Source organism: Hippocampus zosterae, chromosome 2 (assembly GCF_025434085.1).
Source record: "Hippocampus zosterae strain Florida chromosome 2, ASM2543408v3, whole genome shotgun sequence".
In the NCBI taxonomy this organism is placed as follows: Eukaryota; Metazoa; Chordata; class Actinopteri; order Syngnathiformes; family Syngnathidae; genus Hippocampus; species Hippocampus zosterae.
In genome coordinates, this window is record NC_067452.1 from 17,343,819 (window position 1) to 17,369,182 (window position 25,364).

At 42.7% G+C, this 25,364-nt stretch overlaps 2 protein-coding genes across 5 annotated transcripts in view; both read left to right on the plus strand.

Annotated features, from left to right (window-relative positions):
- LOC127596241 (nuclear pore membrane glycoprotein 210-like) overlaps positions 1 to 8,216 on the plus strand; it is a 49,532-nt gene extending 41,316 nt beyond the window's left edge. For both annotated transcript variants that reach the window (XM_052058503.1, XM_052058502.1), the window contains exons 26-32: positions 262 to 379; positions 977 to 1,123; positions 2,000 to 2,250; positions 2,341 to 2,545; positions 4,490 to 4,588; positions 5,420 to 5,491; positions 7,804 to 8,216. In XM_052058503.1, coding sequence (XP_051914463.1) covers positions 262 to 379; positions 977 to 1,123; positions 2,000 to 2,250; positions 2,341 to 2,545; positions 4,490 to 4,588; positions 5,420 to 5,491; positions 7,804 to 7,895 — 984 coding nt within the window. In that variant the 3' untranslated portion in view covers positions 7,896 to 8,216. The remainder of the gene's footprint in view (positions 1 to 261; positions 380 to 976; positions 1,124 to 1,999; positions 2,251 to 2,340; positions 2,546 to 4,489; positions 4,589 to 5,419; positions 5,492 to 7,803) is intronic.
- Positions 8,217 to 10,085: 1,869 nt separating this feature from the next.
- LOC127596242 (IQ motif and SEC7 domain-containing protein 1-like) overlaps positions 10,086 to 25,364 on the plus strand; it is a 114,746-nt gene continuing 99,467 nt past the window's right edge. For 2 of the 3 annotated variants that reach the window (XM_052058504.1, XM_052058505.1), the window contains exon 1: positions 10,086 to 10,740. In XM_052058504.1, coding sequence (XP_051914464.1) covers positions 10,478 to 10,740 — 263 coding nt within the window. In that variant the 5' untranslated portion in view covers positions 10,086 to 10,477. The remainder of the gene's footprint in view (positions 10,741 to 25,364) is intronic. The other variant, XM_052058513.1, reaches the window with a different exon arrangement.

Genomic DNA, 25,364 nt, shown 5'->3' on the forward strand with positions numbered 1-25,364 from the left:
CAACACACTGGTTGCTTTTTCACTGTCATCCCACTTTTCTTTTCCAGAGACATTTGATGACTTCTGTCATTGTGTCCCATTGAGTGTATTTCCCCAAATATGAGTGTAACCTGCATATTTATACAGATACTGTATCTCTTATTTTATGTATGATCAAACCATGAGGTGTTTCTTTTTTCAAATTTGCATCTGACCCGAGCAAAATTAAGAAGGTTGTGATTTCTAATGGTATTCATTGATTGTTTTTCTCCTGAATGTTAGGTTGTGGTGAAATCGGCTACCAACACAGCTGCAAGAGCACAGCAAGCCTTACCAGTGGAAATTGGCAAGCCCAGTGAAGTGTTTCTCACGACCAGAGGACAAGGAGCCAACCTCATCGGTATTGAAAGGACCCAACTTTAGTCAACCTTTTGTCACTACTCATGTCGATAATCACTAAATCACCACACAAAAATGAAAATTATAACTTCATATGATCAGTACCTAATTAAGCGGCGTCCAACTACAAAATCATTGCTGTCCCCCGGTTTAATGCAAAAAAGCACAGTCTGTGGCCAAATAACATTTTTCATCATTGGACATTGAAACGGTTGCTGTTTGTCAGGTGAATTGGTTTGCTTTTCCTCAACCCAAAACGGAGCACCGTTGTTACATTGGTTCATAGAACCTTGAAGGCAACTTGCTCAGGTGAGGAACGAAGCATAAGCATGGTAGACTGTTGATGTGAAAACCCGCACAATACTGCACTCCAATGTGAGCCCTCATACTTGATGAAATGAAATACACGAACCAACTTCCCTCAGTTTTCTGTCTAAGCCCTCAGTTTCAATTCAAATAGATATCGAACAGTGAAGCGTATTAAATCTCTCAAGCCAATCCTTTCTGCACAGCTCCTTCTGCCTACCCTTCATCTAATTCATGTAACCACGGTGTTGATTGTCGGCCTTCGCTTATTCCACTGTAATGTATCCTGCAGGAACCTGCTCCTCTTTCCAGACCGAAGCCATTGCGCAACTGCAGCCAGAAACCTCTGTCGCTTGCCACCTGAGCTTTACTAGTGATGCTGTTGATTTCCCAGCAAGCAGCGTCTTTAAAACGCACATCAGCTTTGACACCAGCAGTGGTACGTCTTATCTGACTTGACATTTCTGTGGAAACAACCAAATGTAATGCACTCATTCAATTCAGGTAAGTAGTTTGCGATGACATATGCTTGCACCTCTGTGGAAGGAATTGGGGATGGGTTTGCAAAGTGTGCTCTTGCTGAGGACCCGTAGCACGCATGCTTTGAATTTAGGTCATTGCATTCTATTGGTTCACCACCAGATGGCAATTGCATTTGACACGCTGTGCCTTTAACATTAAGCAGGTCAGTCAAGTTGAGAACCAGTTCTCATATACAGTGATAACCCTGGCAAGAGACAGACAATTTTACTTCCTTGTGTGTCATAATTCAATTTTTAAAAAAAAGAAAATCTGAGGCTTTAATGTCCCCTCAGTCATAGTGCGTCTGATAACTTTGACATGAGGGCTCTGTTGAACAAGGTTGCCATGAACCAAACTTGTGCTGTGTACTCCATGTGAAGGTGAAAGGTAAATACTGCTTACAGTCTGTAATCAGTATTAGCGTGGCCCAAGGAGTGTTTTTAACGTTGCCCATAAAAGGCGGCAAGTTGTAAGTATTGCGCTCCAAAGGCTCCCTCATGCTTGAAAGCTTGTCTCATTGTCTTTCGGACCCCTCGGAGGGAATCCACAGCCTGGTCAATAAGGCACCCACTTTGCTCATGCCAACCGAGTGCTCATGGGAACATGTGACCAAATTACTTTTCACTTAGAAATTCAGAGATGAGAGCAGATCAGGAATTGATGCGCTATCTCAAGTATTATGATCCCACTTGGAGGATTATAACTGCCTTTTTTACACTGTAATTTAATAATACATTGTTTGTCATCATTCTGTCTCCCTCAGCCTCCCGTTTCCTTTTTGTCCTTGGCATAGGCTTCTACACGTGTTCCGTGACCTTGCAGCCAACGGCAGACCAACTGACCAGAGTTGCGAGTATGTCCATGAGTAACCTGCTGGTGAAGGCTGCCCTGGAGGGCAGCGCTTTCTCGGGGGAGCAGGTCAGCGCCAGACTGCCAATAGAGCCCGGCATGTACTCGGACCTAACTGAGCTGACGCTCTCAAACCTGCATCCAACTGTGGACCTCACAGTCTTTGTTCCATCTGCTGCCCAAGCAGACATGGAGGTCAGGGGCAATCGTGGTTTTCAGAAAAATAACGATGGCCTGGTCTGTGTGAGGAAATCGAATCGAGTGAAATATTTTTGTTTTTCTTAGGTGGTCACCAGTTCTCCACTCATCAGTATTCAAAAGGCCGAGGCACAATGCGACTCCCCAAGTCTGTCAAAGTACACCATCGGGGCTTTGGACCTCCGAGCAGCCGGCTCTGCTTCAATTACCTTCAGCAGTGCCTCCTTGGGTCAGAGACTCACCATCCCGGTCACTTTGATACACGTGGCTGAGCCTGGTGCAAACACGCAAGGTCAGTTTTCCTCTGCAGGTTTATGGGAAGTCACAATAAGGTTGCCTCTTGAAAATGTTCGACATGGTTGGGTGCTTGTCCCATTGCTTGTTCTCCCTCTTAGTGACCAACTGCTGTTATCAAGCCAAGAGATGCCAAGTGTGCCGGTTTGGCCTTTATTTTATTTTATTTTATTTTTATTTTTTTATTCCCGGTACGGGCACGTTCGATTTTTCCTCACAGCTCAAAGATGTTCTCGAAATGACGGGTCGACGCGCGCAGTAGATTAACTTGAAGTTTGCAAGTGAGTCTGCAAGTGCAGGGGGTTGTGCCTGGCTGACACAAGAGTTAGACCTACTCGCCAACCGATCCTTTTCATCAAGAGCTGCACAATAAATGTTCTGAAAATGACGTATCTCAAATAGGTTTTAAGATTTACATTGTACCTTGTTTTGCCTTTTTTTTGGAAATTAATTGAACCTTGCAAAATGGCTCTAAACCTGACACTACTTGTAATGTTTTATATACATTCATTCATTCATCTTCCTAACCGCTTGATCCTCACTAGGGTCGCGGGGGGTGCTGGAGCCTATCCCAGCTGTCTCCGGGCAGTAGGCGGGGGACACCCTGAATCGGTTGCCAGCCAATCGCAGGGCACACAGACACGAACAACCATTCGCACTCACACTCACACCTAGGGACAATTTAGAGTGTTCAATCAGCCTGCCATGCATATTTTTGGAATGTGGGAGGAAACCGGAGCACCCGGAGAAAACCCACGCAGGCCCGGGGAGAACATGCAAACTCCACACAGGGAGGCCGGAGCTGGAATCGAATCCGGTACCTCTGCACTGTGAAGCCGACGTGCTAACCACTGGACTATATATATATATATATATATATATATATATATATATATATATATATATATATATATATATATATATATATATATATATATATATATATATATATATATATATATATATATATTTACATTTTTTGTCCTATTTTTCACCCATTTTAATGCGCTCATCAACATGGAATCATGAATCAGTTTTCTATGTGCCAAATGCAAATATTTACTGAAATAACAATTTTGATTTTCAATTTTGCATGAACATTTTTCACTTGGAGCAGTTATTCACACATAATCTCTCACACAATATTACTGCCCATCAACAACAGTGAAAACAATATTTTTTCACACAACAGCTGCTTTACCAGCTTTTTTTATAAATTCAAAACAGAGCAATATAACATTATAAAGTGCACATCTAAGGTAAACTAGTACTCAGCCTATAGTAGATTTAAACCATGGTTGCATACTTCGTTTTTCTCAAGTTTACTTTGAACACAGCAGTCTGTTTCTGTATGTTTGTTGAAGAATAACGAGACACCGGACACCAGTGTTCATTATGTGCCGCTGTATTCAAAACTGCCCGCCGTACAAAAAAGCGCACGCACTTCTCCCGTGCTGCTGGGCCAAACCATTCTGAAAGGGGGACGGGGGGGTCACTCCCCCTAACACAGTCAGGCTATGTTGATTGTGTTGGTCCTTCTTGTGCGGAAGTCTCTCTACAGTTTTTGTGTAGACCTCATTTCGAATGACAACACTGGAGACGTTTTATTTTTGCTAGGTCGCTACCACTGTCAGACAAACACAGAGAAGCTCTACCCGCTCTATTTATATGGACGCAGAACAATGTAACCTTCCATACAAAATATTTCCAAACAAGTAACATCCGCTTGTGACGTGTCCCGCGTTAATCTCGCGAGAAAAAATTTAATCCCGTTAAAATTCATTTAAATTAATGCCAATAAAAACGCGCTAAACTGACAGCTCTAATATATACATATATATATATATACACTGTATATATATATCTAAGCTCTATATGTAACTTTTCCCAGGCCTTGGAAAACATTTAGTCTGTAATTTCATCCTGCTCTCTTCCCGAGCAGATGCGACACCACATGTAAAAGTGGAAGAGGGCCGTGCTTCCCACCTGATGCTGTTCTTCACGTTTGCTCTGCTCGCCTTGTCATCCATCGTCTTCCTCGGTAGGGTGCCAGTTATTACAGGACTGCCATATCGGTCTCATCTGGACATGTTCATCGTCATTGCAACACACCAGTACTGTATGGACTTGTTTTATAGCCTTTTGTGTACAGATTCCCGCACCCTTTCTATTTGAGCGCTCACCTGAGGCTCACGCTTTCATTTTTGAAGCACGTTTGTTGTGAGATTTATTTCAAAGAGTGGCTTTGTCGGTTCCTTTTGCCAATATGAGGTGGTAGTTTTTGTGTGTGGACAGAAAATGTTCGGAAGCGAACACGTACAGTACATTTCAAAGCTTGGGATTGAATGCCCTTTTCAGTATCTTATTTCTATGGTACCTACATATGTACATAATGCATTGTTTTCTCGATGAGAGAATTTCTGGTGGGCTACTTTGTGGCCGTCTCCCCACCATACATCTTCTGTTTTCCGGTTTGAACGCGGTGATTCTCAGCTCTTCACTTTTGTTCCGTTTTTGTTAGGGTGGTTCTGTTTGTGACCCGCAGGTGGCACTATGGCACACCTGCTGTTCATTTTGTCATTAGTTTGTGTTTTGTTAAAATGACTCCCTGCCCAACCAGTCTGTGTCGGATCATTGTTGCTGTTGTGTATTTCTCTGTGCATGTGTCATGTTTTGTTTTGTTTTCTGTCTCAGGTTTTTTTTTTTTTTGCTACTTTGGTTTCCTGTGATTTTCTGGACTTTATTTGAGTGAGTTTCCGAGTTAGTTTCTCCTGTGTACTTCTGTTTGCATTTTAGTTAAATACATCTCGGTCAGCCACCCTGCCTCTCCCTGCCTCCCTGCTTTTTAGTATAATAGTTTTGTCTCCCGCAGTTGTCCACGAGTTGTGCCCTCGCAAGCAGCAGCCGCACCCCTACTCTTTCGTCATCAGGAAGCCTCCGCCTGGTAGGACACACTCGGAATGATATATCCTGTCAGAAAAAACAATGAATGAATACCGTTGCAAGAAAAGGTTTCTAAGCTCTTTGGAATTGCCTGTGTTTATGATTAACTCCAGGATCAAATGTAATCTGACCTTCATCGCATGTCCCGAAAACAGATTTATACTCTGATGAAACTAATGCCATATTCGCAATTATCTTTTCACACACATCCATTTTGATTTTTCCAAAAGCATTTCCCGATGCAGACAAATGCCTCACAAAAAAGGGAGGGGGGGCTCTCAGCATACCTACAATTTAGAATTAAGAATTTGCCTCAAGATGGAAGGCATTGAATATGGTAACTTTTTAAAAGCTGTGATGCTGGTCACTCCATGCTAAGCTGAATGGTGTAGAAATGCAGAAAGTTCAGCACCTTTGCTCCTCTCTGCTAGGAGTGATCGTCCTGCAAAGATCACCACAAGAGCACAGTGATGCTCCTGCAGTCAAACAAACGTGTACGTGCTTTCTAAGCCACTTTAACTGAGTAGGTGTCAGTCAACAAGTCAGTCTTATGATAAATTAACACCAGAACTACGAGAGCCGTCATGTTGACTGTTTTCAAACTTAGTTGTGTTATGACTCTGCGTGTGTAGAGACACAATGCTTCTGGCCTCTTGACTTTTCCTAATCCTACATATATTGCATTCCCATAGTGCAATTTTATGGTATGAAGCAATATAAACGAGTCATTATTCCTTCATACAAGACAATACATCTTGATTGATATTGCGCTTTTACAACAGCTGCAGCTATAACAAAGTGCTTTACAGAACAGTTAACATAAAATGCCAAAACAATAGAACAGAACACCAAACATGGACAGTCATACAATCGTCACAACTTTTCCTGCACACACAGAATGCTTCCTTTCACCAGTGAATCAGAGACGTCATGCTCAAAATGGGCATAACTTGCCACACGTCGACTACAAGCTCAGTTTGAAAGTAAACCAGAAGCAGTCGCGTGCATTGACAATCAAAGAATTTGGTTCACTTCCGTCAAATTTAGCTGGGCTTCACTTCTGAGCAGCAACTCTCAGTTCCAAATATGCATCTGCGCTACGCACCAACGCTTCTCTCTCGTCACCCTCCACCCCACCAGCCATTCATCCAGGAGCACCAATGCAGTATGTCCAACAGCGCTGACATATCCGCTGAACAAAACGGGACTGTGAAAAATGCTGCCCATTACAGGCGCAAAAAACACCAGCGCCCGCAAGGCTGTCAAGCTGCGACAGTCAAATAGCGCCGGCATTGCCCTCATCAAAATCAATGCTGGTCCACCATGCATCATGCCGAGGAGACGCAACCAAGACACACATCTCCTTCTTTGACAAATGTTGTGGAAACGGTCCACAAGTGGCCCACACAAAGATTAACAAACACCATATGAAAAAAACAAAAGACAAAACTACAGGAAAAAACAAAAACAACTACAAAACCAGGGCGCCTGTCAATTTGACAGCTCTACTTCATTTTACGCACGGCGCCACTGGGTTTCCATAGCAATCAGTGGCTGCATTGAGAAATACTGTTGGTCACCATGATCTAAAAAAAAAATCTAGAGGAATCGAGAAAGCATTACATCTGCTTCAAAATATTGACGAGTCTTGAGGATGAGTTGCTCGACTGACACACCGCGCCTGAGTAAAAAAAGTCACCCCTGGCGGAGCCATGTTTTGTCTTGTTAAAAAAAAAAAACAACAAAAAAGGCTGTTAGATGTGATCTTGTGTGATGCTTGCTGAAAGCATTCCTTTGTGGAAAAAAGAGATGCAGAGTGCGCTCGGGACAGAGTTGTTTTTTGTGCCATACTTATGATTTTGATCCTCTACGAGGTGAAGTGCAATCAAATCTTTTGCGACACGCGTCTCCTTTCATTCGGCAGTAAACTATTTTTTATTTTACTCACAGCTGAAGCGCACGCAGCATGAAAGCCGCATGGGACAATAGGCACCCCACCTACTGTTGCTGATTCATTTAGGACATAAATGACATGAAATACTCCCAAAAGAATTCTAAAAAACAAGATACCCTTATGAGACACATGAGTGAGTAATTTATCATTTTAGATGATGCCGTCACAGTCAGAGCGCAACAGAGCACCATCCGTCAAACTGACAGCTCGAGTCGGCCTCAAAATCCCGGTAGTCCGAGCGTTTTAAGCACTTCTGTGAATTTAATCTGCTAATTTTACCCAGCGCATGCTTTGCCAACCTTTTCTCATCTGAGAAGTACCTTTGACTTTACCTGCACCCCTCCTGGCTCTTTCCTCAGCCCCAGATTCCGTCAGCCGCCCCTACTACCCTACACCCTGGTGCGATGCAAACAGCAGCGTCAGGTTGCGTCTCTATTCTACAAGACACTGACGAATCCCACATCATCCCTCCTGTCCCATAGACGGTCATCACTGAATGCACCTCATCCGCCTCAGAATGACAGCTGTTGGATGTGACTGCAAAATCGTTTCATCTTAATAATGGTGCACTTACAAAGTGCTTTTAATACCTGCTTGCGCAGGTGCGCGTGTGTGTATAAACCAAAGTTTCTTCAGCTGAATTGTCCTTGTGCTGTTATTTGCTGGATCCTGTTTTTCAAGCCCTTGTATGGAGAATGTCTTTTTTTTTTTGCTGCCTGACTTTGGTTCATTGTGTTAATTTGCCTCTTCAAATAAAAATGATTCATCAAAATTGAGCCTTTGAGTTGTCAAGGAGCAGCCATTCAATGTTAGAAATAGAGTGAACAAAGTACATACATTAAGCTCGATTGGCAATTGAGCTTCTCGATCAATGACAATTTTGAACATCCCAATGATCATTTGGCTTTTCCACATGGTGGCTCCTTGGCACCCGAATCAATTGCCACATGTCAGCAAGTTCCATACACAATATTGAGGAGAATAGTTACATTTGAATGTTTATCACATGGCGCATAGAAAATTTATCATTCATACTTGGTATTTTTTTCTTACAATTATTTTATTGACTCAAGAGCTTCTGGCAAATGACAAGTCAGTGAATGCTCTTTTTGGATAGAGATTCTGCATGTTTGCGCAGCTGACATGAAATACTTTATTTTCTGCACCGGCTACATTGTTTTGCAATATTACTGTCTTCCCCAGGGAAGGTGTAAAACCAAAAGAGCATCAACTCATGCATGGGAGGGCCTTTTACAGGAACGTTCAGGCACGTAACGCTGGAATAGCCACAACTGAGGCCCAAGGGTATTCTTAAGTGTAGTATTATCGCCAAATGTTGGCTGAATAAACATGCGTGCTGGGCACCCTGTGGCTGTGTACGTTGGCTGGAAATAACTCACAAGCTGCTTGCATGAGGCTGCTTTTGATTGACTACTCAAATCTCAGTTCAAATGTGAATAAATGCAAATGTGGAAGTGTTTCCAAATGACTGAATTTAATGCTTGTGGCATGTAGCGGTGTAAATGTGAGTGTACAATCCAACTAGGACTCATTAAGGCAGTCAATCCCACAAATTACGATCGGTTTATTCTCTCTGTGAAGGCACATAGTTTGCAGAAAGGCCACCTGTCCCCCCATCAAGCTGGAAGCTGTCGAGCGACATCCGAGGCGAAGGCAAAGTGATGCGGTTAGTTGAAAGGGGATCCATGACTCTGCGATTGATACCCGACAGGAATGGCAAGGCGGCCACAGCCGCCACCACTGGATTTTGCCAAATGGTTTTTGGCAAGCAGTTTATACCAGAGGTCCGAGATTGATCTTTTGAATGTAGATTGGGTATGGGCAACTGGGGGCCCTTGATTAATTACAAAAAAAAAACGTTTTTGAACATCCATTCCATCCATTTTCCGAACCGCTTGATCCTCACTAGGGTCGCGGGGGCTCACTAGGGTCGCGGGCAGTAGGCGGGGGACAACGTTTTTGAACAAATCCCCCAAATTATGACGCTGAAAAACACTCACTATAGGTTCAACGAAAGAACGAGGAGAAACAACTGATGTTTGTGATGTTTTTACTTGTGATGTGGTTGTAAGCCCCCGAAATCCAGCAAAAGTCCAAAATATTTAAAAAAATGTAAAAAGCAAATCTGCGAATATGCAGGGAATAACTGTAGATTGTAATATCAGCAATCACCATTAGATGGTGGGCTTGTCTTAGTTGCCCATACGCAGGGTCTTATATGGCCCTCTACATCTTGAGTCGGACTATTTTTGGGCAGATTTGGAATGATATGCAGAAGACAGCCCTTGTCTTAGAAGACAAGGGGGGGGGGGGGACACTTCGGTTATTTTGTTCTCTGCTGGGTTTGGATAGTGAATTCATTGAGACGTGTATTGAGAAAAGTAGTATGAAATTGCCCATATTTTTCAAGTGTGCGCACCTATTTTGTCCATATTGAAAATGGCCTATTCGCCGTACATCTGGTTAGGAAGTGGGTAGTCCCATGTGGCCCCCCGGTTGCATTGATGAAAAATGGTGGCCTCTAGCATTGAAGTTGCCCACCCCCTATGTCGAGTATCCGAATTTTGATCTTGGTGCGTTGTATGTGATAATAAACGGAAGCGAAATGTGGGTCACCGTGTAATCGTTCTTGAGCTATAATGCGCTCAACGCGACCTGCTGTCAGATTCATAAAACTTGTAAACTCCGCCCACTCGACAGCCGGCGTCTATTGACAGAAAGTCGCGGCGGCGGCGTGGACGTGCAATCCTCGCGGAGTCAGATCACCGCGTCCGCGATAAGCCCGTCACATGTGGCCACCAGCTCATTGTGACGTTGACACTTTTTGTACGTGACCGACAGCCGACAGTGTCGCGACCAGGCTGGCTCCGAAGAACGCCTCCATTCGGGATTCCGCTGTCACGAGCAATGGAGAGGCGTAAAAGGCGCAACAACCCGCCCAAGCGTTGTGCTTGAAGCTCCCCGGCTGGAGCGTCGCCCAAACACGCGAGCCGCTTCCTGCGCCACGACGACATGGACAACCCGGCCGCCGAGAACCCCGGCAGGGCTGCGGAGTATTTGCAAGAGCTCAACAAGATCATCGAGACCCAGCAGGAGCTACTGGAGAGGCAGCGGGCGCGGATCGAGGAGCTGGAGCGGCAAGTGTGCGACTTGTGTACCGAGAACGGCTGCCTGAAGGAGCGCTACCAGCGGCACCTGGCGAGCTGCAGGCTACTACAGGGCGCCGAGAGCCCGCAGTCGCTCGGGGCCATCCAGGAGCATATCGCACATGACAAGTAAGCCTTAAGCCTCTTTGCTTACCGGCTCAAGCGTTCACTGCAGCCAACAAAGATAAAGTTGGCCGTCGGTGTTACAATGGGAGCCAAACTACCTGCCTTGCGTTTTTGGTGGACATTTGTGCTCCAAATATGCTGTGCTTGCCCCCAGAGAAACTTTTTTTTTTCATATTTGGATTGGTCATGGCGTTTGTCGAGCCCCTCGTGGTACAGGCAACAAACAAACAAACAAAGCAAAGACGATGAATACGACAGGATATTTTTTTGTAAGACAACTGAAAAAAAATCTTAAAATCGTAGGTCTAAAAAAATATCTCAAATGTGCAACATTTTCAGAATAATAAAAACACGTCCAAGTTACAGTACTTAAGAGTTGACAAGGGGGTGGTTTAAAACGCCGCTTTTTAAAAAGCTTTCTGAAAGGTTTGGTCCAAACTTTACCGAAATTCACATGCACATCATACCCACTCCAACCTCTGCTGAAAATATCAAAATAATCACCACTGTATTTTTTTCATTTTTATGCGTATCAAAAGGTTTTCTTCCACATAGACACTCAAGATAGAAAACATGTTTCACGTTGTTTAATTGTGGAAAACTACGACCAAAAGTCACCAATATTCTCTGTCGATGCCCACAGCAATCTCTAAAAATATCAAAACTATCAATCGCCACAATATGTAGGAATTTATGGGCATTCATTGTTTTCCTCTCCATAAAAAAGCTTCACGTCACTTGATATCAGAAAACTGCCATAAAACGTTACCAAAATCAACATGGACATTTCTACCTACGGCCCAAATCAATCTCAAAAACGATCACACCAATATTTTGCACTTGGTGGACATTAAACATCCTCCTCTCCAAAGGTGGTCACCACAGCTTAAAAGCGAAGTCAACCCCAAAAAAATATACTTACAATGATAAGTTCTATTAGTCTAAAATTAATATTGTGTTTGTTGAATATGAATTAAGCCGCAAAGTCCACCCGTTTTTAATCCATCTGAGGGGGCGGCCATTTTGTCACTTGCTGTCCACTAAAAATGACATCACAGTTGCTCAGGTAATGACAAATCACGGCTCATCTTGCGAACGTCATCTGACCAAACGGAGAAAACAGCTTGTAAAAATCATTTATTGCTCTTCCGTACTTTCCTCTAATGTCGCTTAATGAGGAAAATCCCAAATACGGTGGCGATTGTTTTGATATCTTTACAAGCTGAAGTGAGGATGAGTAGAGATGTACATGGGGATTTTGGTGATGATTCATAGCAATTTCGTGACACTAAGCAATGTTAAATTTGTTTCATTTAGACTGTGCCATTACCAACACCCTGGTACACAGTGCAATAGTGGTGTCGTTTTTTTTAAGAGCTGCTGCTTGCAGGCTTTGCTTGGCCTGTGAAATGCAGCCACTACGTCTTCCATATCCAAGGACCTTCGGATCTTGCTTTTGATTGAAATCGGTTCCGGTCCCGTTAGCCTCTCCTAACACATGGTCGTGTCATGCCACTATCTATGGAGTTTTCCACTCGTGCTGTTGATATGGACTAATATCAGTCATTTGTTTGGGGTCCCGTACTAGCCAGCAGTAACTGACAGCTAGGGTCAACACAACATGTTTTCTTTGCGGTGCCATATTTTTATCACTAATATGTTAGTTGGCTCTCGGGAGCGCCTTCAGCTTGGGGCCTGAGGCAATTGTCTCTCTTGCTCAGTAGACACTTGGTGAGTGTAGAAATGACAGACTCGTTCATTGACACTGGCCACGGGCTATGTGGACATAGACATTTTGAGTGACAGTTGGTATGTGCTTCATGCAGCACTAAAGAAACAAATGAAGCCAATGCCACAAAATCCGGGAGAGGTCCTAAAAGTCCATTTCACATGCATGGCCAGCCACATTAATCCATGATATACGGAATGCAAAGGCTGCAACCTCGGGGGGGGGGGGGGGGGGGGGGGGGGAAGCATTCTCAGCTCAGATTTGTTATGTAACCAACAGGGCATTAGAAGAGTGCAAATCTCTGCCAAGGTCCATGTAATAGCCTCACAGACACGAATGAAATTGTCCTGAAATGACCACAAAACACAATAGAAACTTATGCTCCCCCTCAGCACTTTTGGATACATCCGTGAAAACCAATGGAAATAAAAAGTGATCAAGAGGTCAGGGCACTTTGACAGTTTTCATTTTCTCCACCCTTGTCCTCAGCCTATCCCCGCTGACTTGGGTGGGAGACGGGGTACGCCCCGGACTGGACGTCAACCAAGAACAGCCACTGGAAAGTGACATTTTAGAATCCGTTAACTTTCAATGACATTGTGTCCTTCTTTGGTGGCATTGTTGTTTGGTGGCCACGTCTGCAGGCAGCAGCACAGCAGTAGACAGGGAGTTTCTATACTGTCATGTTCAACGTGCCTTTCGCTTCACTCTCGCAGAAGACCGCAGCATTCAGATGATGTTTGACTTCTCTTCTGACTCTCTGCAAGGTCACATGATCGTTCCTTGGCCTTTGTGGCTGGTGTCATGAAGACGCATGACAGCAAATCCATAGTAGCGGTGACAAATGGACAACATGTTTTTGCTAGCTCATGATACCAGAAGGTGACTGAGCTTTCTGATATGGATCCGATTTTGGTCGCAGTTCAGATTTGTGGCCAAAGTTTGTGTCTACCCGTTAAACCGTCAAAACTATTAGACAGAGGGTTTCAAAGACTTCCATTCTCTGAAAGGGACCAAATACGAGCGCTGCAAATATAGGGTACATTGAAAAAAATCTCATCATCACCATAATGGCGTGTGCAGTATGCGAATGGCAAAGATAAATACGATAAATACTTGCGTACTTTGTATGCTTTTTATCTGACGTTGACCAATCAGATGCAACCCTAAAAGTGCATCGCCATCCAATAGGAGTACAGTATCTAGGTGCATTGCTCATCCGATTGCTAAGTTTGAAACAATCAAGAAATTAGTATGCAGAGAAGACATTTTGTTAATTTCGTTCAGCCCCAATTTCAGGGGCCCCCCAAAAGACTGAGATCAGGTGACGGGTCTTCCTACATATCAAATGTAAAATTAAACAACCAAGTCAATATTTTGTGATCCGTTCAAGTCCTGAAATAGTGTTTGCAAGCGATCTTTTCTGAATTTACAGAACTGCTCTCACACCGAGTTTCTCTTGGCAGCGGAAATGGGTGAAGATCCACAATTTTCAAGTGAGGGCCGGAGTCTTGTCGCAGGACTACACGAAAGCACGATTATATCAACACCAAAAGGTTGGCTTTACTTAGTCGAGTTTTGTTGGATGCATAGATTAGCGTTTGCTAACAATGATAAGTGGCACATTTTTGATTGCTCAGTGAAGGTGTCGCCACGGTGGTGGTGTAGGAATGCAAACTATTATTACGCAAAACCAATTATTTGTTTAATATGTTGTTAGAGTATGAAACAATTAGAATCGACATGGGCATACATGAAAATGTGCAAAAAAAACTGAACACGCATCTTGTCATCGGAAAATAGTCCGTTTTATGTAATAGTAAGATCATATTGTGAGACAAAATGGCTTTTCACCTCTTACATGTACACACAACCTCGTAAAGTTGATTATGTAACGATGACCCAGCAAGTGCTAAAAGCATAATGGGAAGCAACAACTGTGTTGAGGGCTGGTAAAGTCTGAAATAACAAATTTGCTGAAATTACCTTCAGTCTTGTTTGGCGTTAAGATTAGGGGATGTGATTAATATTTGTCTACTGTGGGCTTGTGAAGTCCGTTGAGACTCTTTTGTGATTAAAAGCGACACAAATACATTTGACTTGAGATGACTTAATAGCCTGTGTCATTCTTAAGAGTGTAGTGGTATTCATCTTTCAGACAGACCTTGCTCATGTTGATGAATTGTCAGAATAATTAGAAAACAGACGAATCAATAGGCGATACTATTTTCATAAATTTCTGCTAGTGTTCACATTTTGAAATGATCACTTCTAAAACATTCGTTGGAAATCACAATTTCCTATGCACCGTTTCCTATCACTGGTGAGCTCTTTTTGCAGCAGCCCCCGGGGCTCCTCATGTGGTCCTCATGGGCCCATGGGCACCACTTTGGAAGCCCCTGCTGTAACACACTGCAAAGTGTAACTTATTCTAAGCTCGAACATAGGTGCAGAGTCTTTTTTTTTTTTTTTTAACCACTGAGCAATAAAAGAGAACTACAACTGCTCGCCTTCTCTCACTGTGGGCAACTCCAGAGCACTGGAGTGTCCTGGTACCAGAGTCCAAATCGTGTAAGCTTGACTATAGCTAGTCCAAACTTCCCTGCCTCGCACACCAACTTGGGCTCTTCCCTGCCTGAGAGGTGACCATGCAGTTACCTAGAGTGAGTTTCTGTAGCCGGGCATTGGACCGTCCAGCTCACAGGGCAGCTGACCCCTTTGCCCCTCTCATGATGGGTGAATCTATTGGAAGAGGCACCCAAGTTGCCTTTTCGGGTTTGCCCAAGCGAGTCCCATAGCTGCAATCCTAGACAGCAGGTACTCGCCGAGCCCCACCTCGTTAGTTAAACCTTAACCTTGGGCCCCTTGAAAGGTGATCTAAATATGTTATTATTATTTGTTGTTGTTGTTGTTGTTGCTGTTATAGGCCTACTAGCAGTCGTAATGGTGACTTGTAGAAGTGGTTCTACTACACAATTCTCCGACTTCATGTTCCTATTCAAGGCAAAGTTAGAGGCTACTAGCTAACTTCAGTGCCTCCCATATTGTTAGGCCGGGATGTACTTTTCAGTTTTTTCTTTTGTGTGTTTGTTGTTTTGGGCTGGTCTAAAAGAATTGTGAAGCTAGCTACCTAGCTGGTTTAAAGAAACCATATCAGCGACGCAATGTTGTCTTTAGTGTCCTAGATCACTAATCTATCAAAAGTCAGAGCGGAAATAAAGACCATTTGTGAGGAGGTAATTCATCTTGTACATTTGGTTACATTAGGTTAATTGCTTTCAATCCAATAACTAAAGGAATCAATATGACTGTCATGTCTGTACGCCTCATTATCAGGGTGGCGTGCCTCTGGGAGATGGATAGCTTTGCTCAGAATTGAGGCTGTTCACTATTCAAGCTATCTGAATCTACTTCCACCTCTCAATCCTTCTAATTAACATTTTATATCCGATTTCTTTTCCTCCAGATGAGTTTACGGATGTGTCTTTCTTTGTTGATGCTGAAGGGGAAAATTAGACACGATGCATCTTGCTGTGAGGCAGAGAAATTATGAGCTCAAGTGGGGTATTTTATTTGATAAACAGTGCCGCTTAGTAGCGAGCCTTTAAGCTCAAACTGTGTATGAAACACTGTTCCATTGTGCAGTACAGTATTCCCATCTCCAAATTACCTCACATTACTTACATCAACACTGAACTTATTTTATGGCATCAGTCATATTTTTATTTTGACATTAAGTAGCATGTAGGTTGTTTATGATGAATCAAGTTTCATTTAGTGTCGAAAAACACACCACAATTGTGAATTTGGCTTTATACCAGGTCTTGCATTAAAGAGGTTAACGGCTTACATTTCTTTGTACCTTGGGTGCGATGGGTATTATGTGTAGATCTGGATCATCTAAATTGAACTTAAAAAAAAAACAAAGAAGAAGAAGAAATGTAAAACTGAAAAGATCAAGACGGTGATCTTTACGGTTTCAATTGGAAGCGCAGGAATTGCCAGGCATTCAGTGTGGCATACACATAGCAAAATTATTAGCAAAGTGGCATATCATTGCAAAAAAAATGCATGTGAATAATTCTCACTCGTGTTAAACATGTTTGAGGCTTGTCACACGCAGCTCTTCTTCACCCGAGCTCTTCTTGCCAGCACAGTGAATCCAAATTTAAGTCAGTCACCTGTATTGTGTGTGATATGAGACTCAATGATAATTTGCCACGAATGTAAGTAGGCACGGTACAAATACCACCGTTGCCTTTTTGCAAGGTGGTGTAGCATCATTTTGCATTGTCATTTCTCATAGTTGTAAGGAAAGAAAATGGTTGTTTTTAAATGTATTATTCCAAATACCTTTTAAGAAGTAGTTATTGACCATATAGAAAGGAAACAAGAAATTAAGAGAGGAGTCTTGGCCCAAGTTGTGAGGTGTAAAGAGTCCCACACCTTCTGCTTTAGTTTGCATTCTGTAATATATGGAACTGACACTTTTTCCCTCCTTTGCATCTCCTACGGTATGTCTGTAGACATCTGCATCCGCCCTCCTTTGAAATCTAAGTGCAGAGAGCAAAAAATTTGATGCACTGCTCTGCTGATCGTGAGTCCTGTAGGTGAGTCAAGAGATTGTCCTTGTGATTGCTGCACAACAGGAATTTGGCCACATTGCTGATCAGGAATTTGGACTATTCAAGTGCGGCTCAAGTCTCGGAATGAATGCCGACTGTTAGAATCTGTCCTCTCTGTTTTCTATCCTGTAGTTGTGTTGTGTTGTTGTGAGGGGCGTAGTATATGCCTTCCAAGTGGAAAATTCTGCTTTCCCAACTTCTAAATAAAGGCTGTGTAATGGAAAGTTGGCGTCAAACTCGGGTAAGGATTCAAATTCACACGCCTATCGGGTTTCCTGAGAGTAGAGTGCCTTATCAACTTTGGCTTGATAATATTTATGCTGACCCGAAAGAGGCTTCACTCCTAATGGCGTTTGTTTTAGCAGCTTTCTGCTGTTGGCTGCATCATGTTGGAATTAGCTGCCAGGCAACAGCAAATAGGCTGGAACATTCCTGCTCTTAACATGGGTGGCAAGTGGCATTTTTATGCAGTCCGCCTCCCCCACATGTGGCCTGCTCCATTACAGTCACTGTCAAGTGCTCACAGGTCACAAATGAATCTATGGATGAAGTATTTGTTTGATGAATGTTTTTTTTTTCCATGGCTCCGGGGAGAAAGGTGGTTTCATCAGAGTTCTACCAAAACGATCCTCTGGGATTTAGAATAGCGTCTGAGATGACTTTGATTTCATCTGGTTGTGCATGTTTGGCATTCAAAACTTGTCCCAGGCCTGGTAAGCTCGCTGGGGGAAAATATTTGGCATGCGAATGTGATGGCGAGACAAGTGATGCACCGATGTGACACTTCCCACTTTGCTTGGAGCTTACAAAAATATTTTAGCTTCTTCATGTTATTTATTTTTTCTGTATAATTTCATCTGTTGCTCCATCTGAAATGAGTTCTGGTGATAATGACAATGTGCTGTCTGCAAATAATGAATTTAATTGATAACACTGAAAGAATTATAGTGGTCAACACGTTTTTACAAAATTTTTGCAATCAGAGATGTAATTCGACCTTTTTTTGTGTTAAATCAGAATTTGCCCATGTTTTCTTCTTTAGCACTTCATGATTTCATAATAATATTAAGAATAATATAACAACAATTGTGTGTGTGTGTGTGTATATATATATATACATCATGTATGTATATATATGTATGTAATGTGTGTGTGTGTGTGTGTGTGTGTGTGTGTGTGTGTGTGTGTGTGTGTGTGTGTGTGTGTGTGTGTGTGTGTGTGTGTATATGTATATATATATATAGTTGTGCCTGTGGTGGTCGGAGCACTCGGGGCAGTGACCCCCAAACTAGATGAGTGGTTGCAACAGATCCCGGGAACAACATCGGACATCTCAGTCCAGAAATGTGCATTGCTGGGAACAGCAAGGATACTGCGCAGAACCCTCGAGCTTCCTGGCCTCTGGTAGAGGACCCGAGCTGAATGAGGGACGGACACCACCCGAGGGGGGTGAGACGAGGAATTTTATAATAATTTTAATATTGTGTGTGTGTTCGTATGTACGTGTGTCACACAGCATATCTTGAGTAATTTTTATGAATTGCGGGTTAGGTTCAGCAACAGGTGGATTTTTCTTCCTGAAAAAGTTACAACACAATATCTGTATTGCCCAAGTGTTTGTAGTCAAACTTCAAAACAAAAAAATATATTAATATCTCAAAAATCTGATGAGCTAAAAAAAGTAGACTTTTTTTATTATTTAAAAAATAGGTTAACGGTTTTAATCATCATCCAAAATAGTTTAAGGGACACATATAAAGCTATCGCTGAATAAAATTTGCCGTTGACCAATGTTATGAATTAAATAATTAAAAACTGTTTTTTGGGGGCCCGGGGGGGTTTGGAGCGCCTTTGCAAAAGTGATGATGCTTGACAGATATTCATTTCATAAAGTAACATGTGGAGTCTAATATTTTGGTTCCCTCAAAAGAGAGTCAAAGACATTAGGAACAGTTCTCAGTGTTGCACTATTCTGTTCTTGGTTTAGACTAAGCAGACGGAGGGGAAAAAAATCGAATCACTCAATTCAAAATGGAAACAGGAAAAACACCAACAACAAAGGAAGATTTCAACACACCACTGGTAATTTGTTGCACTACCTCAGATGGCAGTCTCAGAGGCAAGGACATCATGAGTGATCAACGTTACTCTTCATCAATCTGACTCCAACTTTAGCAGATTGCTTTTGCCAGATCAGGTTTGCACACTGGAGCAGGCTGCCACCTCCCCAGTGCCTGTCCCCGACATGCAGCCGCATATCATCAATGACTGTGGAAATTCTTCAGGCAGTCTTGTCCAAAAATCTCATTGAAACAGCACCAAACAAAAGTTCCAGCATTTTCACCTTACCCAGTGCAGATTCGCCATTTGTCACTGAATATGACTTTCTTCCAGTCATCCGCAGCTCACGATTGCTTTTGTGTAGCCCATTGTAATGACATTTTTTTTTCTGTTGAGGTTGATATGATGGCTTTCTTTGAGCTTTTCTGGACATAAAGCCCATTTCCTTTGGGGGCTTTCTCACAGATCGGTCACAGACGTTGACGATTTGTTTTGCTGTGCATTTTCTGTGTCAAGACATATTGCTCGAAGTTTTCTGCCTGGACGCTTTTGATGTCTTCCTTGGTCTCTCACTAAAATGCTTGCCTTTAACTGGCTCCACATGTGGTTTGGACTCGGTTAAGATTTTAGACACAGATGACTGTGAACAACCAACATCTTCTGCAGCATTGCGTGATGATTTCCCATCTTGAAGAAGTTTGGTAATCCTTTCCTTTCTTTCAATTCATCATACATCTCTCGTGTTAGAGCCTCTTTCATCTCGGTCCACTTGGTGCAACTGCTCTCTCTCCAAGGTGAGATCACGCCTGCTTAACTGCAGAAAAACAAGTAGATCTAAATTTGATGTAGGTGATAGTTTTGGGAATGGAAATTTCCATTGTTTTTTTTTTCCTCAGAATTGAGTGATTCCATCATTGATTCCTTCTGCTTGGTCTAAAAATGTAACTATAACCACCCTCCCTCCTTCCTGTTGATTTTGTTGAGTGTATCTTAACGCCAGAAGGTTGCCTATTGAAATTACTTTCATTTTGTGTCACGTCTGTGATAAAAAAAAAATTCTCACCAATTTAAACAACTGAATGAACATCCTCTGAGACTAGAGATTGCATCATTTTTGCCAGGGTTCGTAGTTCAGGCAAAGCCAGGTTACGACTTCAGCATGTTTTGGTCCTCCATGGTAATGAAGGAGAGCATTAAGGAGAAGGCCCTTTCTTGTGTCCGGCAGCACACACTCATGATGTGCTGAACAATCAGTGCGTCAAAGCATATTTACGAGCCCATGAACTGCCTCTTGCCACCGGAGCCCCCGTTAATGAAATACTCCTGCTAGATTAATGTCTTCACCGGGATGATTTGCATTCAGGCGCTACCAATAAATCTCAAGCAATGGGCAAATACAATTTTCAACTTACACTCCAAAACAACTGCAAGCGTCCTGTAGCTGCGCCGCTCCTCCTGAACTCTTCCTATTCTATTTGAGCCTATTAAGAGGCCGCCTGGTGGGTGTTCATTGATGCGGCCGGTCGTCTGAAGAGGATAGTCATGATTTTAATGAGCACCGTTATCCCCCCTCTGATGGCTCTACTGGTAAAGGCCAGCACACTGAGGGAGGTCGGAAGGTATGCCACTGACCTCGTATTAGTTGATGTCACTGTACTCATTGTCTTTGTGTAACTTCTAATGAGAGGGAGGAGAAGAGGAAGGCTGCGTCGGTAATTGGGGTACCTCAGAAACCAGGGGACTTTAAAATTTGGCCTCTGTCCCCGGTTTTCCTCCGCATGCCGTTTTCCTGTTGGGCGCAGTGCTCCAATGATGAGTCCTTTCAACCTTTTTTCACAAGGCAAAGCAGGACTCGATTCACCTTATTGGCGAAATGGCCGAGGTGACTGAGCTCACCGCCCACTTGGGTTTGATTTCTTTGTCCAAACACATTCATTTCAAAGTAGAGGGATTCCAAAGTGCCTTGCCACTGACGGCTTAGTGATTCACATGCGTCATTTTTGTGCAAACAGCGCGGGTCCAGTTCCCACTCAGGGATGATGAATGCTTGTGTGTTTTCGCTGGATGTGTCCTGTGACTGACTGGCAACCAGTCCCAGGTAGAGGTGTGCAGCATCATTGCTCTCACACTTTCATTCGATTGTCAGTATCATGGCAACAATTGGATATTATGCTTGGTACTTGTATTATTCGAGTTTTGTTTTCATCATAGTAACTATAAGCAGTTGGATGCAAACTTCCATCTGTCCAACCATCCATTTTCCAATCTGCTTATCCTCACAGGGCTCTGCAGGCGTGCTGGAGCCTATTCCATTTATTGTTTAAAATAAGTGTAACAGAAAATTTGACCAAGGCATGAAATCACAACAATAATGAATATTATTGGTCTCGGCTGCTTTTAGTGTAATCATGTTCAAGTTTCCAAAACAAAACATACTGCTTTGCACGAGTCAGTGAAATCGATACAATAAGTACACAGGGCACTTCCTGAAATGAAAAACTGTTATTATGATTATACACCCCGTCTATTAATGTTTGAATTGGATTTAAAAAAAAAAATCCATCCTGATTTAAAAAAAAAAGAACATGTTTAATTGACACCGCAGAAAATGCACAAACAAAATGAATTACGGTTGAGATACTGGTTTGGTCCATGCCAGAAACCGAAACATGCCAGAAAATAGACAAAGCTGTTGATCGTTTTCCAAAAAGCAAAAGCAGATGTTTGCCAATGTTTTATTTTTATTCAACACAAAGAGAAGTCTGCTTTCATGGAGGATCGACAGAAATCTGAGAATATTAACTGTTGAGAGGCTGATATTCTGAGCATTTGGACTATTTTCAACTAAACAAGATCTTTAAACGAACTTTATCCCAAAAAATGATTGATTCATCTGTTTGATCGATTACATTACTCCACCTCTCATACAGCGATGAGGGGTGGGACAATTCACTTTCCTCCCGATTCGATTGAAGTCACAGTACTTGTGTGACGTTGAGATTTATATCACGATTATAGATGACACTGCGGTTTGCGATTCCATATCATGGGCATTGGTAATTTTCTCCAACAATACATTGTAAAATAATTCTAAACTGTATAAACCATCAGCAGTTTCTACGTTGAACTTTGATCAATGTGGCCAGATGAAAGTCAGTCATTCTTTTTGACAGTTTGGTTTTTCTATTTGTTTTGCTCTGGCTGATTGGCTAAGGCACTGCCTCATTAAAATGATGTAGTGTGACTCTGCCGAATGCTTCAGTCGACTGACTCATTGCCAACAAATTTGCTCAGCGCTGCCAACTGCTGGAGGAAAGCGGTAGCTTCAACTTTTGCTTCTAGAAAAATCATGAAAATTAATTCTGAACTTTGACATCGATTCATTGACTTTTGGCATATATAATCCTGATAGTTGAGTGACTCGATTTTCTTTTTTGCACCCCACTAATAGTGCCCATACTTCTGGATTTTCTCCACTTGATGGTGAAAATCTGCTCTGGAAATTCTATTGTGAAACATTCAAAATAAGAACTGTGCAAGTATTATTGTTCAAAATCTAACAATAAATGCTATTTGGCAGGATTGGTGACCCATCAGGTCTTGGCTGCGTTGGCTGTGCACTTCATGGTGGAAATGGTTCACGTGAGTCTTAAGGATGATGAGCTCTGAATTTAATTTTAGTGCAACAGGCTTTAGGGGTTGCTGTCCTTTCAAAAATTGGATTGCCAAATGTGTTCAAACATCAAACATTGTCTGGGGACCAGTCTAAGTTGAACCCCGCTTCTCAGCCAAAGTCAGCTGAGGGAGGCTGCAGCTCAAGAGCAACCCCGTCGGATAACAACTGAAGAAAATGGATGGATCGATGCTGTACGACGACTGCTTGCAAACTTTGTTCGCTTGTGGCCTAACATGGCCTGTTTGTTCTGTCACTCAGGCACCGAATGACAACACTCAGTTGAGACCAGAGCACAATGCTGGATGACAGCCTTTGACACGAGGGAATGACAGATGAGCTACCAAGAATTTTGATGTTGCAAGCTGAAAATCAACCAGCAATGTCATTACTTCTTAATCAATTATGATCTGGCACAATGTCCATGCCGAATCTTTCATGTCCGGATGATCATTTTCCGGATGATCATTTTCTTCACCCACATTCCATCTATTTTATACTGTACAATTGTGACCGTCCCAAATAACAGATGTACTGTCGTGCGAAAAAAAAAGGGCCAGTGTGACTCACCTCCATGTCTGTTTGTAACACGGACATCTGAAGTTGGCCCCTTTTCCTCAGTCAGGAACGTGACCCCACTTTTAGCTTCTCCTTCTGCTTCTTTTCTTTTTCAACCCCCAAAAAACACCACAAAATTCCAGCTCGGTTGTGTCAATGTGTTCGTCTTACTGCAAAGATGTTTGTGTCAAACAGGCTAAAAGCAGAACACTGGAAGGTCAGGGTCAGAAGGCTAAAGCTGCCTTTCATCGTTTTGACTTCCTCCCTTTCCAATTATTCTCCTCACATCTGGCAAAGCAAGAAGACTCTCAAGCCAAATTGGACACGATGTGTCACACGCTACCTACAGTGAGATTCTTGAAAAGCTGCCGCTTGTTGTCTGCCGGGTGGGATTGCAGCGTGGTTATGTGGGCCACTGACGATGAGGCGGAGGCGGTCGACAGCGGAACACACAAACGCAGATGAGAAGCTTGTGGTCACACATCTTGGCCACCACAGACGGATGGCCAACAAACCTCGCCGTGAGCCAGCGTGGCTCGTGACAACCAATGCCTGATGGGCTCGGCATTTTCCGAGATGCAGATTAACTGTGGGCGCTGGCTTGTTTTGTAAACATTTCACATAAGCGACTGGGATGAACTGAACGGCTGGTGGATTCTTCTTTTTCATATGCGGCAACCGCACATAAATGGGGAGTGCGGCTGTGGCGCGGCGTGTAGTTTGAGTTAAACGTTTGCAGACTTTGGTAATCGGCAAAGTCTGAGTTGATCTTATTTTAATTCAACGTGATTGAGGTATTTGATTAAAAACTGGCTGTACGTATGAAAATGTAAAATGTTGAATGAACAAAACCAGATTTTCCATATCTGCTTCTTAATATCACTTTTTAAAAATGTTTTATTAGGAATCTGTCGGATTCAGCAGGCAGTATTGTATAAAAAGCTTAAGGCCACCTCTAACTTGGTTTTAACTTCTCCACAGCAAAATCTTTGAAAACATTAAGAAAAAAATAAATAAAGAGGCTCACAGCCTCAAATCCTCAGAGATGCAAATGATAAAAAGACATTTTTGTTTGCGGTGACTCCTGGATCTCCGCGTGTGGGTGGGATGTCACCCTGGCCGAGGGAAAAAACATGTTGGGCCGCCAGAGATCCCTTCAACTTGTTCACTTGCATTCATACAAAGTGCACAAAACAGTACTGTGAAAAAGTGTTTGCCCCCCTTCTTGATTTATGTCTTGTTTGCATATTCATCACACACAAAGGTTTCAGATCCAGGACGACTTGCTGTAATAGATAGAAATAGATGATACATAATTCTGCTGTCTACCAGAACATCCTGAAGGAGAACATCCGACCACTAGTTTGCGCTGTCAAATGCAAGTGCTCTTAGATCATGCAGCAGGACAACGGTCTGAAATTAATCGGCTAAAAAAAAACAAAATTAAGGTTTTGGAGTAGCCAAGTCAAAGTTTAAATTGGAATCCAATAGAGACGCTTTGGTGTGACCTTAAACGGGCAGCACATGCTAGAAAACGAGTGGGCCGAAATTCCTCCACAGCGATGTGAAAGACTAATCGCTAGTTAATGCAAATTCTTGATTTCTGTTATTGCTGCCAAGGGTGGCGCAACCCATTTCTAGTTTCAGGGGGCAATTACTTTTTGACCGAAGGTCAGAAAGGTTTTGATTTTTTTTGGGGGGGGGGGGGTCTTAATAAATTGATGTGGCAATTAGCAACCGCATTTTGTATTTCTTTGGGTTGTTTCTGTGTGATATTAAAAAGGGTTTGACGAACTGAAGCCTTTGTGTGTGACAAATATGCAAAGAACGCAGAAATCAGGAAGGGGGCTAATGCATTTACACGGCACAGTGTCCATATTGGTTGCTGCTGTTCATCGCGTCATGGGGTGTGCATCACCCCTGAAACTTTAGGATGTCTAAAAATCTAAATTAGTGAATGAGTGCAGAGTCAATGAGAAGT